This window comes from Mixophyes fleayi, chromosome 7 (assembly GCF_038048845.1).
Source record: "Mixophyes fleayi isolate aMixFle1 chromosome 7, aMixFle1.hap1, whole genome shotgun sequence".
NCBI lineage: Eukaryota > Metazoa > Chordata > Amphibia > Anura > Limnodynastidae > Mixophyes > Mixophyes fleayi.
Genome location: NC_134408.1, coordinates 18,113,303 through 18,127,628, shown reverse-complemented (window position 1 = coordinate 18,127,628; position 14,326 = coordinate 18,113,303). Strand labels below are relative to the sequence as shown.

General features: G+C 42.7%; 1 protein-coding gene across 8 annotated transcripts in view; it reads left to right on the top strand.

Moving 5' to 3' along the window:
• The window catches only part of TOM1L2 (target of myb1 like 2 membrane trafficking protein), a 35,469-nt gene that overhangs the window by 16,147 nt on the left and 4,996 nt on the right, over window positions 1-14,326 (top strand). For 2 of the 8 annotated variants that reach the window (XM_075179208.1, XM_075179214.1), the window contains exons 5-14: window positions 1,276-1,412; window positions 3,386-3,554; window positions 4,014-4,130; window positions 4,423-4,556; window positions 4,751-4,796; window positions 5,031-5,151; window positions 5,598-5,715; window positions 6,209-6,284; window positions 7,162-7,227; window positions 13,516-13,575. In XM_075179208.1, coding sequence (XP_075035309.1) covers window positions 1,276-1,412; window positions 3,386-3,554; window positions 4,014-4,130; window positions 4,423-4,556; window positions 4,751-4,796; window positions 5,031-5,151; window positions 5,598-5,715; window positions 6,209-6,284; window positions 7,162-7,227; window positions 13,516-13,575 — 1,044 coding nt within the window. The remainder of the gene's footprint in view (window positions 1-1,275; window positions 1,413-3,385; window positions 3,555-4,013; window positions 4,131-4,422; window positions 4,557-4,750; window positions 4,797-5,030; window positions 5,152-5,597; window positions 5,716-6,208; window positions 6,285-7,161; window positions 7,228-13,515; window positions 13,576-14,326) is intronic. The other 6 variants (XM_075179212.1, XM_075179215.1, XM_075179209.1 and 3 more) reach the window with 5 other exon arrangements.

Below are 14,326 nucleotides of genomic sequence, written 5' to 3'. Positions count from 1 at the left end.
CTCCTGGGGTTTGACTTGATCTTAGGTTTGCCTGTTATTGTTTTTAATTGTCAGGCTCTTTAAAACGAGTGTAAACTTTATTTTATTTTCACATGCCCTTTTTAATGATATTTGCAGAACAATCCATAATTTCCCCTCCGTGTACACTCGGGCAACATGTAGCTATAGTGTAACTAGAAGTTCCAGCATGTCTTGCCAGTAAAGTAGTCTATACTCAGCTAGAAACAGTTTTGGAAAGATAAACTCTGCTAGATAACTGAGTTGTAATCTGGTTGCTAGGTGATGTAATGATAGAATAATTTACTTTTGATTGTCAGCAGAATGTCTGTAAGAAGAGGGTCATACGGTTGTGTGATTTGTAAAGGGTATAGAGAAGGAGACAGCCTGACAATAGATAAATAAAGGAAACATAGACCATTGAATGGAAGGATAAAGAAAGCTAGGTATTAAATCTTACAAGCTTGGCACACATGGAAGAATCATACAGATAATTGCTTAAGACTAATAAAATGTAACTTTAGAGCTGGCATAACCAATGGTATCACCCCACAATGACTTGGGAGAATTTCAGAGAGAGAGACACTTATTTTAGTATAAGCAATTAGTAGAAACTGTTGTCTGATGACTTCATGCTGACTGATGTGCCCGTCATACTTTGCTGCATTTGTGCATTGCTGAAATAAGGATCTTATCAAGGTTGAATACAATTCCAGTTAGTTTTAGAACACTTTTACCAATTACTAGTGCGCCAGTTTTCGGAAATGTCCTCTATGTGCCAAATATATAGGTGAAAGTTGCAAAGGAAGAGTTCATATCTGTTCATGATATGAGATGCAGAATGGACCCACTTGTGTTTTTGGCTTGGCTTGAGTTTTTGGTTTTTTTTGTTCCGCAACCTAAAATTTTGTTCCACGTGTCCCAGTCCTAGCAGACAGAGGCTCAGCAACCAGGCATGAAAAAATTAATTTAATTCTAGAAAAATAAATGTTTTTAGTCCAGCCAGCAAGCGGGTAATAACCACCAGAGTCCTTATAAATTATATAAGTGTTAGCAATAACCTTCAACATTTTTCATTAGTATTACTCTGCTCCCACCCGGTTACTTCCTAATACCCCCCAACTGGCAACATTTTTTGGGGAGAATATTGCTGTCGTTGAGAGTATTGCGTCCATTGTCACATGTGACGTACAAGAGCTTCAAGAGTTAGGTGTGGATTTCAGGTGGAGATGGTGCTCAGTGTTGCCTGCCTGGTCATCCTATGTTCCTCTCTCACAGGCTTGGGCAGACGCGTTTCGCAGCAGCCCTGACCTCACTGGAGTTGTGCATATTTATGAAGAGCTGAAGAGGAAGGGAATAGAGTTTCCCATGGCAGATCTTGATGCGCTGTCTCCCATACACACACCACAAAGGGTAAGTTGTACAGCAAAACTAGTCTACAAGTGCCCTTCTCACTGGTCGTGGCAACATGCCTGCTTTTCACATTAGTCTTACTGTGTTTTTTAATACTAATTATATTGCTTTGGGCTGCCTTTTTTTTTTTTTTTGGTGACCTTTATTATTGTGTTGTTTTTCTTTTGTTTGTGTGTTTTATGTTTGTTTTTTTTTCCACGTTTTATTGTAGGCTGTCTTAACAGCCAGGCAATTACATAGTTATTTAAGTGCCCTTGGATACAACACACACCATTGTTTTATGATCCACCAAGCAGTTTTGTGACTGAAGAATAGTTGACAGAAATAAACTTCTCTGAATTAATTATTTAAATTAAGACACAAATGTAATCCAGAAAGAGTTAAAGCAATGTGTTTAACACAAGTTACAGGAGTCCATGAACAAACTAGTAAATTCGTAATCTGAAGGTTAAAATCTCCTTTAAATACATTGGAGTCCAACGTCTCTGTACTGATGTTTTTCTTACTTAAAGGAGATTTTAACTTGTAGAAGTGTTTTACTAGTAAACTTCCTTCCTGGTGTCATGACGGCAGGGGTCTGCAAGTCTGGGGATACCCTCCAGGTGGTTACCTAATGGCTGAGTCTCATGGATGGTGCTGAATAAGACACGTTGCCGTACAATCAATACTCTGGATACAGTACGAGCCACAAAGTATCAGAGCGAAGTTTCTGAGGTCTCCGAAGAAACACTCTTCTTCCAAACGTCTGTCTCCCTGGGCATCAGACTTCTGGCGTTCTGCAATCAGTGGCAGGGGGCTTACTGATATAATACCTCTATAGGTGGACATCTACTTTTTAAGGCTCCGTTATCAATAAGTTACATCGGATCCCTGTAGTATTTTTGTGGTTCTTTCAGGAGTTTAAAGTTTAATTTGTTTTCTTGGAAAAGTCATGTTTTGCAGCGAGATAAAAGCAGGATAGTTTTCTATCTCCCCGAGCAAATAATCACATTCAGGTTAAAGGGTATTTGTGTGTTTTGAATATGGTGCAACTAGTTTCTTACACCCCAAACATAAGAAAGTTCTTCATCATTCGCTGGGGTAAAAGGCACTGATCTTCCTCTGGGATACAAGCTCTACCTTCTTTCAGATTAATAATTCATCCCTCAAATGTCTCAGAGACAGCGGCTCTCTCTTAATGTGTACTCTACATTATTAAAGGCTGTAAGTGCAGCGAGTAAACTGAAATAGGATATTTGTTCTAGAAGACCTCTGAAATAGATGTCTAGGAAATTAAAAAATGTGGACACTTCATAAATGTTTTTATTTTTATGCAGGTTAAAATCTACTTTGTGAAACTCTATTATTTTACTTTGCTGTTATAGGTGATGCCCACCCAAATACCTTTTTAATGTTGGTCCAATCTCCCTCCCAGGTATCAGAGCATTGCCTTTGACCTCTGCCATTTGGGAGGTTCTCACCCCCTCTTGGAGCGTCAATATTAGCTTATTCTCCTGCGGCTTGCAGCTGAACTTTGATATTCACTGATTCTGACAAATGACACATGAACGGCCTCAATGTATAGCAAGCTCCTAAATCCCCCCTTCCAGTCGCAGCTGGTGAGTTAGCTGTTCAAGTGGTGAAGTTTTGGGGAGTATTACCTCTTCTAATGAATGAGAAAATTAGGTTTTAATATAAAAAAATATATATATATATATATCTATACTTGAGTGGCCTAAGCATATTGACGGTCTGCACAAAGTGAAGGCAGCCATTGTCTGTGCTGAATGGATAAATGTGAGACTGGTGCCTATCCATTCGCCTGAAACAAGAGAACTCTGAGGCACAGTGGAGGCAGCCATTTTGTGGGCTGGACTAATCTCCATGACGATGCAGCTCACAGGGAAGTGTCCTAAAGCCTATTTAATAATACAGCCTGTTTCCATTACCGTGCTTGGGAGACGCATGTTGTTGTTACGGTCTTGTGTTTCTTGGTGTGGCAGAGTGTCCCGGAGGTGGATCCCGCGATGAACATGCACACGCCTCAGACCCACCAGCGGACCAACTCGGAAACCCTATCCACTACCACTCAGTCACCGTACATCACCCCCCCACCAGGACCACCGCCAAGTGTGGGTGGCCCCATCACTGCCAACTCTGAGCAGGTAAGTCCTAGCGCCATTCTATGCCGTCCATTACATATTTGTGTTGGCGACCCAGGGTATAAAACCGTTCTGGACCCCGAGAACAGACGGCAAGCCTATTAAAGAAGGAATTCATGGCGGGGTTTTCTGCTTTCAGGTGTATAAGGACTACCCCATTTCCAATCTCTATATCTCTACCAGAAGTCTTTAAAAAAAAAAAATGACCAGTTCATACCAGACTTCCCTACTTATGTACAGTTGTCTGACCCCTCCATTTATCAGTCCCTGACTGCAACACATTTATTAAATAGTGACACTTAGTGCCTTACACAGCTGGGGAGTAGAGGAGTGCAGACGTGGTCTCTGCAGTCTTGTAATGTTTATCCTGTAGATTGAAGCCTGTTAATGACATGGCGTCTAGTCACGTAACACATGTGACGTACTCTCGGCACAGTCTCATCTTGTCTGTTTACACCCCAGATTGGCCGCTTGAGGAGTGAGCTCGATATAGTCCGTGGAAACACGAAAGTCATGTCCGAGATGCTGACGGAGTTGACCCCTGGCCAGGAAGATGCATCAGATCTTGAGCTCCTACAGGTATGGGGGTTCTGCAGCCTTATTTTGGGGGGGGGGGGGGGGGGGGAAGCAACTTCAATTGGCGTCTGTTCTCTTCTGGGAAGAAACAAAAGCAACTGTTATCTATCCATTGTTGGACAATTTCATAACATTGAGCTATGGACAAGTTGGGAAGAGTGTGCACTTGTGATTTGGCTTGTCTTGGTTGGTCAGTGAAACATGGGAGAAGCGACCAGAGGGCAGTAGATCCTTTATGTCGGTTGATGGTTTTGAAGGTTGGTTTTATAGACGTGACGGCAGAATGTTTCTGTAGGACCTGAACAGGACCTGCAGGGCCATGCAGCAGAGGATTGTGGAACTGCTCTCTCGAGTATCCAATGAGGAAGTGACTGAGGAACTGCTTCACGTCAATGACGACTTGAATAATGTCTTCCTCCGGTATGAAAGGTAAGAAACCGCAGATACTAAAGGTTCTCTAAACTCTTCAAGAGGTTGTTTCTCTGGCTGGTTTCCTGCTGTGTATAAAGCTTGTGTGACACCAATCATGTCTGTCATCTTGGTGACTGTAGAACAGGAGCTTTGTAAAGACCCATTGAATTGGTAGAACAATGATCTCCTCACTGGCTTTCTTTCATTTTTAGATTTGAACGCTACAGGACCGGCCGCACTGCACAGAACACTAACGGGGTAAGTTTGAATCGTGACTGTAGAAGATATATAGCCGTATTCCCAGAGACACACGGGGTTACCTCCTTCCAGGTGACAGACACCTGCGTGTTCTCTCTAAGAACGGATGTGTTCAGTCTATGTATGTAATGGCACAGGCCTGCTTGTACAGTGTGCAGTATTACAGGATTGTGTAGATCGGTATTCTACTGTCATCCTCCCACCACTAATCCGCTTCTTTCTGCCATGTGACAGATGCTGAGTGAGGTCACGGAGGATAACCTAATAGACCTTGGCCCCGGATCCCCGGCAGTTGTCAGCCCCATGGTGGGAAACACCGTTCCAGCGACTCTGACCTCCCAGCTGGGCGGACTGGGTAATGTCCTTGTCTGATGTGTCCTACGACCCTTATCCAGGTGCTAGGTGACCATAAAGACACCCGTCCTCTATTCACATATACAGAACTCTCTACTATTACGGACCAGAGTTCTTCTCCTTCTACTGCTGTGGTTTAGGAGCTAGTTCCTTCCACAGCGAATGCTGAGCTCTTGTAATGGTTTGATGCACAATAAAGATAAAACTGGATGTGACAGCGATTACTCCAGGCATTGCAGAAACCAGAACATACCATTCGTTATTAACGGCTGTGTCCCCTACACTTTCTGATCCCCAAACCTCAGCCAAGCTGGCGGCCGATGACTTTGCCCAATTAATCATTGGGTGTCGGGCTGCAGAGCGCCACCTGTCTGTTGCGCTCACTGTGCCAGAGAGCGGGGCCGTGTAAGGTGAGCAGTGATTACACACTCTGCCTCTTTCTTCTAGATGTGGGTGTGAATAGCACGAGCCCAGCTCTGAACGCAGTCCCAGCCTCCAACCCACGGGATGACTTTGACATGTTTGCACAGACGAGAAGCAATTCCCTGGCCGATCAGCGGAAAACGTGAGTGCGAGATCTTCCCGTCCTTGTCTGTTTTACTGTAGAAAAGCTGTTGTGTAGCTTAGTAACGTTACTGATTATTACAAAGTACCGCGTTACACTCCATCATCCTGGATCTTGGAGGACAAATCAACGCAAACATTACAGTTAAAATAACAGGTGAACTGGAGCGTGTCGTGTTTACCAGTCTCGGGGTCGTATCGTGGTTCTTTGGGTTATGAAAACACTATAGTTTTTCCCATGGTGACTTTCACGTATTTAGAGCAATCATAGAAAATTGTTCCGAATGTATTTGGCATTCCTATACTCAGGAGATGTAGACAAAGTATATACATGTAGTCCTTCATTTTGGGGCTGTAGAGACAGAAATAGGAGAGATGTTTCTGGAAAGAGGGGGGGGGTGTTTTTGTTTTTTTGTTACCAGTAGATCCAAGTTTACTGTTGTGAGCAGTCTCCCTTCTTGTAACCATATCGTTTACACCTTTCTATCCGTCAGTGTGACCTACGAGGACCCCCAGGCTTTGGGGGGGTTGGCATCGGCTTTGGATGTTCGGCAGCAGAACACAGGCGGGGTAAGAAACGTTTTCTGATCTCCTAGCGTCCACTGAACAGGATGAAGATGGACACATACTGTCCCGTAACCTTTTATAACAGTTATTGCTGATGAAGCGTCCATGTGGACACTAGCCCGGATCTTGATGCAAGGTCTGTGTTTTTGGTTTGAGTTTTTGTTTATTTTTAGCAGAGGTGTACACACAGGGTCACAGACAAGGTTCCTGCTTACAGGGACGGGTTCCTATAGAATTTGAGATGTTGAGGCAATAAAGGTCCACCTAGAATTACATTTCCGTATGAGATGAGCTATGAAATATCTTGGCGTGTGTTTTCGATCCAACCCTTAGAATACAACAGTGCTCTGCAAACCACCAGGGAGATCGGTAAATCAGTAGACTGTGAATACCTGGTGTATTGGAAGGTCTGATAGGAGACATACAGGTTTATAGGTTAGAGCAGGGTTTCCCAGTCCTCAGGGCTCCCTAACAGTGCAGGTTTTCCATATCTCCCTGCTGGAGCACAGGTGTATTCATTACTGACTGACACATTGTAACAGATCCAAAGGTGGTCCTAATTATGTCACATGTGATCCAGAAAACCTGCACTGTTGGGGAGCCCTGAGGACTGGGTTTGGGAAACCCTGGATTAGAGCATAACATTTACGTGAGGAACAGTCTCTACCAGCACAATGAATTTATAGTGACAATCTCTGCTCTTCTGTGGTCATATTTGTGGCTGGCTCGCCAGAGGAACCTCTCCCCAGTTTCAGTCACTTAACCATCGTGGTCCTTATTCTGGCCCAGATCAGATGATTTATTGTGTTATATAATCTCTCTCTGTTTTTCCGCTGCCGCGTTCTTCCTCTGTGCTGTGACATGTCTGGGTTTGGTCCAGATGAGAGGTAGAGCTGGGAGCTCAGCCCTGGAGCCCATAGACAAGTGGCTCATTACACAAGGAATGGTGAGCAGCGCACCAGCAATTAGACCCTGCCCCTCTGTAACCACCTGACTCCTCCATGACATCTTACCCGCCTAACCAAGACAGTGCAAGTACTCCAAGCAGCCGGATATCTGCCTGTACTACACCGACCAATACATCTTGTAATACATCAGCGTTATAAGTACCAACCCAGGGTCATTTTCATTGTTGGGCAGTGTCTCCCTTTAAAGAGTCATTATATTAAATACTAAGCACTTCTATTATTGTGGCAAAGGAATTTGTATGCAGTACCACCAAACAGCCTGCAGGTGGCACCAAGTGAATTATTCATGTGTAGAAAGCATTTGTCATTTCCATGGACATCAATAACATGTAGCATCTCGACAACAGGCTGTGATATTAATAAACACAAATAGAGAGCATGGCTTAAAGTGTACCCGTGGCCCTCTGGAAGGATGAGGCAGCACAGTGATCTTATTGGCTGCATTGTAATAAATATAGCTTCAGTCCTCACCCTGTGTAGTTGATTGGCCGTCCTCCTTGGAGTGTTCCTGTCCTTAGAACGAGCACGATGATGATGGATGTGTTGCTTAAGTCATTTAATATTTAATACAATGACGTAGTTCAGTGATTGAGACGTTTGTGACCGTTTTTAAGCAGACGGCGCTGATTAGCACACGATGAGGTCCCTCAGAAATCATCACGAGTCATTACTGTTCCTCTATACAGAACTTCCTATGTGCAGATATCCGGCTGTTGGGGGAATTTCTTCACTTTCCTGTCCCTCAATAACTGTATCTGAACTCCTGGGATAAACACAAGTTTGATAGAAAAACATTTAATTGCCCCATTATGTGGTAAAAAAAATGGTTAATTTAGTAATAGTTAATATCTGGCTTCTATTGGTTAGAGAACATTTTTGGTACTTCATTTGCAAAAGCTAAACTGAAGAATTGTAACATGAGACAATTTGCTCTAATTTGCCCAAATGATCAAACATGTTGAGGGTGTGTGTGTGTGTGTGTGTGTGTGTGTGTGTATATATAGTGTATGTATATAGTGTGTGTGTGTATATAGTGTATGTATATAGTGTGTGTGTGTATATAGTGTATGTATATAGTGTGTGTGTGTATATAGTGTATGTATATAGTGTGTGTGTGTGTATATAGTGTATGTATATAGTGTGTGTGTGTGTATATAGTGTATGTATATAGTGTGTGTGTGTGTGTGTATATAGTGTATGTATATAGTGTGTGTGTGTGTGTGTATATAGTGTATGTATATAGTGTGTGTGTGTGTGTGTATATAGTGTATGTATATAGTGTGTGTGTGTATATAGTGTATGTATATAGTGTGTGTGTGTATATAGTGTATGTATATAGTGTGTGTGTGTATATAGTGTATGTATATAGTGTGTGTGTGTGTGTATATAGTGTATGTATATAGTGTGTGTGTATATAGTGTATGTATATAGTGTGTGTGTGTATATAGTGTATGTATATAGTGTGTGTGTGTGTGTGTGTATATAGTGTATGTATATAGTGTGTGTGTGTGTATATAGTGTGTGTATGTATATAGTGTGTGTGTGTGTATATAGTGTATGTATATAGTGTGTGTGTGTGTGTACATATAGTGTATGTATATAGTGTGTGTGTGTGTGTGTGTGTATAGTGTATGTATATAGTGTGTGTGTATATAGTGTATGTATATAGTGTGTGTGTGTGTGTATATAGTGTATGTATATAGTGTGTGTGTGTGTGTGTATATAGTGTATGTATATAGTGTGTGTGTGTGTGTGTGTATATAGTGTGTGTATGTATATAGTGTGTGTGTGTATATAGTGTATGTATATAGTGTGTGTGTGTGTGTGTACATATAGTGTATGTATATAGTGTGTGTGTGTGTGTATAGTGTATGTATATAGTGTGTGTGTATATAGTGTATGTATATAGTGTGTGTGTGTGTGTGTGTGTGTGTGTGTGTGTGTGTTCATATTCATGGCCTAAAGTTTTGAGTGACACAAGTATTGGTTTTCACAAAGTTTGCTGCTTCAGTGTTTTTAGACCTTTTTGTCATATGTTGCTATGGTATACTGAAGTACAATTACAAGTGTCAAAGGCTTTTATTGACAATTACATTAAGTTTATGCAAAGCGTCAATATTTGCAGTGTTGACCCTTCTTTTTGAAGACCTCTGCAATTCGCCCTGGCATGCTGTCAATCAACTTCTGGGTCACATACTGACTGATGACCGCCCATTCTTACCTTATCAATGCTTGGAGTTTGTCAAAATTTGTGGGGTTTTGTTTGTCCACCCGCCTCTTGAGGATTGACCACAAGTTCACAATGGGATTAAGGTCTGTGGAGTTTCCTGGCCATGGACTCAAAATTTCAATGTTTTGATCCCCGAGCCACTTAGTTATCACTTTTGCCTTATGGCAAGGTGCTCCATCATGCTGGAAAAGGCATTGTTCATCCCCAAACTGTTCTTGGATGGTTGGGAGAAGATGCTTTTGGAGGATGTTTTGGTGCCATTGTTTATTCATGGCCATGTTCTTGAGTGAGCCCCCTCCCTTGGCTGAGAAGTAACCCCACATATGAATGGTCTCAGGATGCTTTACTGCTGGCATGACACAGGACTGATGGTAGCGCTCACCTTTCCTTCTCGGGACAAGCGTTTTTCCAGAAGTCCCAAACAATCTGAAAGGGGATTCATCAGAGAAAATGACTTTACCCCAGTCCCCAGCAGTACAATCTCTGTTTCTTTTGCAGAATGAGTCTGTCCCTGATGTTTTTCCTAGAGAGAAGTGGCTTCTTTGCTGGCCTTATTGTCACCAGGTCATCCTCCAACAGTCTTCGCCTCACTGTGCATGTAGATGCACTCACACCTGCCTGCTGCCGTTCCTGAACAAGCTCTGCACTGGTGGTGCCCGATCCCGCGGCTGAATCAACTTTAGGAGACGGTCCTGGTGCTTGCTGGACATTTTTGGGCGCCCTGAAGCCTTCATCACAACTATTGAACCTCTCTCCTTGAAGTTCTTAATGATGTGATAAATGGTTGATTTAGGTGCAATCTTACGAGCAGCAAAATGCTTGCCTGTGAGGCCCTTTTTGTGCAGAGCAATGATGGACTGCATGTGTTTCCTTGCAGATAACTATGGTTAACAGAGGAAGAACAATGATTTCAGTCTATTATTCTAACTCACTCAGCATGACAGAGTGATCTCCAGCCTTGTCCTCGTCCACACTCTCGCCTGGGTTAACGAGAGAATCACCGACCTGATATCAGCTGGTCCTTTTGTGGCAGGGCTGAAATGCGCTGGAAATGTTGTTTTTGGGGTTAAAGTTCATTGTCATGGCAAAGAGGGACTTTGAAATTAATTACAATTCATCTGATCACTCTTCATGACATTCTGGAATATATGCAAATTGCCATCATAAAAAAACAGAGGCAGCAGACTTTGTGACAAATAATATTTGTGTCATTCTCAAAACTTTTGGCCTTGACTCTGTGTGTGTGTGTTTGTGTGTGTGTGTGTGTGTGTATATATAGATATATAGACGTGGGTGTGTGTAATAAATATATATATATATATATATATATATATATATATATCTATATCACTCTCACAAGAGGCATGTTACCTCTTTACGCTCTGCTGTGACACGTGATTACCAGATATAGATTACTTGTCTCCCTGCTGACTGTAGTAAGACACATCCACACTCCTTATCACAGGAAACAATGTAGAGCTGATTACATCCACTGTCTGACATGTACAAGTACAAATTCCCCGGTGACGAGACTGTTTACACTGCTCTGAGCTGGCGGTACTGTCCCTCACGCTGGTCTAAAGTCCCCGACACGTGTGAGGTTCATTGGTCCTGGAGGACTGTGTGACGGCCTCGCACGTCTCTGCCACCTGGTTCTCACTGTGCCCACTCCAGCTGCTCGTGCATGATGGGACTTGTAGTTTATGATGGATGCACTAGAAGGAATCACAACATGCTATTGGCTCATAGCAACTAATTATTTATATGCATTTTCCCTGCACTAGACCAATCCAAGCTGATTGGTTGCAGTAGGAATAAGACCTCTTATGTGCGTGTAAAATGTTTTTATCCATAAGCAAATCAAGAGTACATCTATATTACATCATAGAAGAAATCACTAATGTTCCACGACAAAGCAATCATTCATGACTGACTTGTGCTGCATTTTACAACCTTGTATTGGAGAAAGCAGAATTGGCTCTTTTTGCCATTCAGTACAAACAAGCTACAATGTCACTGGATCTTAGTGAGTTGATAGGCTACGTTATTATGAATATTGGTTAAGCCCACAATCTGTGGGCAGGTACATCTTAACACCACCTACTACAGTCTCTGGCTTCTCGAATATTTACGCTGTTCTGAATTAAACCAGATTTTATGAGAGACTCCTAAGGCACATTCTGCACAGAAATGTTACAGGTGTTTAATCACATCCTGGTCATCTGACGGCAAACAGGAATTGCTCTGACTCTTCCAACTTGATCTCTGTGCTCTTGTCATCTATGTGCACATTACAGGCAGCGATTTTGTGGGCTGCACCAATATTCCTGAGCATGCAGCCTATCCGTTCACTAGGAACTAGTGACATGACTGAGGCAAGCAGTGCTTCTACGCTCAGTCATGTCCTTAGTCCCTAGTAATGTGGCACTGGTTCCGGAATGTTATGAACATATTAAATAACAGATGCCATTAGCAGTTGTGTAATGGACGTTTATAGAGTATACAGTTTTGAGGAGGCTGGTTCTTGGTTCTTGGTACAGGTTAATTTTTGCTTCCCCATGAAACTTGTGCTTATGCTATGAGGGGATACCGTCCCATCCCACCCGCAGTCTAATCTCTACCGGAACCACAGTCATTAACAGTGTCTCCGTGTCTGATATGTTTTTAACCCTATATGTTTATATCTATGTGTATATGACGTCTAACATCCAGGGTTGCGTTGGTGTCATTCTGCTCATGTATGACATGAAAAGACCACCTTTTGGAGTACAATGATCTTGAATGACCATAGGTTGGGTGTTCCTATACACCTATTGGATAACCTGGGGCTTGACAGGCATGCTGGGATGTTTAGTTCAACAGCTGGATGGCAACCGGTGGCAGAAACCTGATGTAAATGATTAATAAATGCCATGTAATAGTTTCTGCTGGGTAATAGCAGTGTCACCCGTGTGACGTGACTTGGTGTTTAGGTCGTCATGTTAGCGTGTGTATGAGCTTGGTGTACAGGACCGGTGACCCAACCATGACCTTAGTCTGTAAGAGGATGCCATGTAACCAGCACGAGACCTGCCCACCTTTGTGTGATTTCCACCTAATCTGGTGTTCTGTGCCCTCCTTACCCCTCCCCACGGATGGCACTGTGTGTTTTGTTTTTATTGAAGGGCAATGGTGGGTCTGGGGTGAGTTGATGGGTGCAGGGGGAATGCTATTTACTAAGCTGTGGATGTAGGGAGAATGTTGTGAGAGACATGTCGTTTGGGGACTATTCCTGGTAGTCTGAATTGTGGGGGATTTAGGGGACTTGGGTGCCGAACTTGGTGGGTTTACGGGATTAGTGTCTGACAAGTGCTTGTTATAGTATAATTGTGTTAGAAATGTGGTGACCGTAGGACGCCCAGACAAGGATTAGATTTGGGGCTTTACATGGTGTGCATATTGATATACGCAGAGCTCCCACCTTCCATGTTCTGTGTGCCAAGAGGGCCAGTTCTCTTCAATGCAGTATTCCAAGTATACAAAACCAACCCTAGTGTGGTCCAGCTTGGTGGCTAGTATACAAGATAGGGTATAGAATACAAAGCAGAGCTAATTCTGGTGACAAGGGTACAGAAAAGATCCCACAGCCAGCAAAACCGGTAATCTGTCCCTAACAGCCATAACCTTTCCCTGACCTGTCCACTGTAACATGGGTGCAACGCTTTCTCACGCTCCTGCTGACGTGTCACCTGGCCAGGCTGGAGTCCATTACATTTACCTCATCCTCCCTGACGTCACTGAGCTATATTAACCCCACCATACATGTTAATTGTCTTTGTTTGATTATTATTTGCTTCTATTTTATTATTATTCTTTTGGTTTTGTATTTTTGTTTTGTTTTGTTTTATCACTAGCTCATTTTACATTGTCATACTGTTTTTTTTTTGTTTTTTGCATCCTGCTTATTTTCTGTTTATTTTGGATTTTTTTTTCATTGTTTTGGCTGTTCTGCCTCACTGCTTGTGGATGTGTTTATGGCTGCGCCCGCTTGCCGTAGATCCCCGTGGCACAGGCCTCCGACATGGATGACCTAGAGGAGTGGCTCGGGACAGACGTGGTGAGATGATCTTCTGCACTTCTACCTCGCGCTCTAGAACCGCTGTTTGCTTTATCACTAAGTCTCACAAACATAGCGGAATACGCTTTTTTTTTTCTCTGTACGTGTCTAATGTCTACAGCTGGTACAATGATATAAATAGTGTTTCCACCTTCAGGTGACCTTAATTGATTGGCTTGTGTGCACCCTTCTGCAACTTTCACTACTCGTTGTTTGTTTTGTGTTGCCCTTGGACATAACCCCAGGGCTATATCATGGAGATAACACTCTGCCTGATATAACTATATGGCAAAAATTCAGGGAAAAAAAACAGGTGTACAGGTAAAGCAGTGTACTTGGTAAACGTTACAAGAGGGGATGCTGAAGCCAATAACTCTGTCATGAAAAGGTGGAGAACCCCTTTAAATGTTAATCTAACTCCAGGCAGCCATTTTGTGGGCTGAACCAATAGCCTATCCATTTATTAGACCAGACCTTAATATTAACTCGGCCCACAAAACGACGGCCCGCGGTTTGTGAATGTGGTGGGGAGGACTAATTGGAGATACTGCAAACTGGTATTTTAATTGCTGGTTCTAAAAATTAAATTGAAATTTGCCATTAAGATGCATATTATTAATATGCTGATGCACGTTCACATTGGGGTATTATTGCAACTATGTTTTTATTATGCAGAACGGTTTGCGGTGCTGATTCCTGCCCCTACAGCTCTCTAACGCCGGCCGCACATGCGCACACTTGTTGGTGGTAG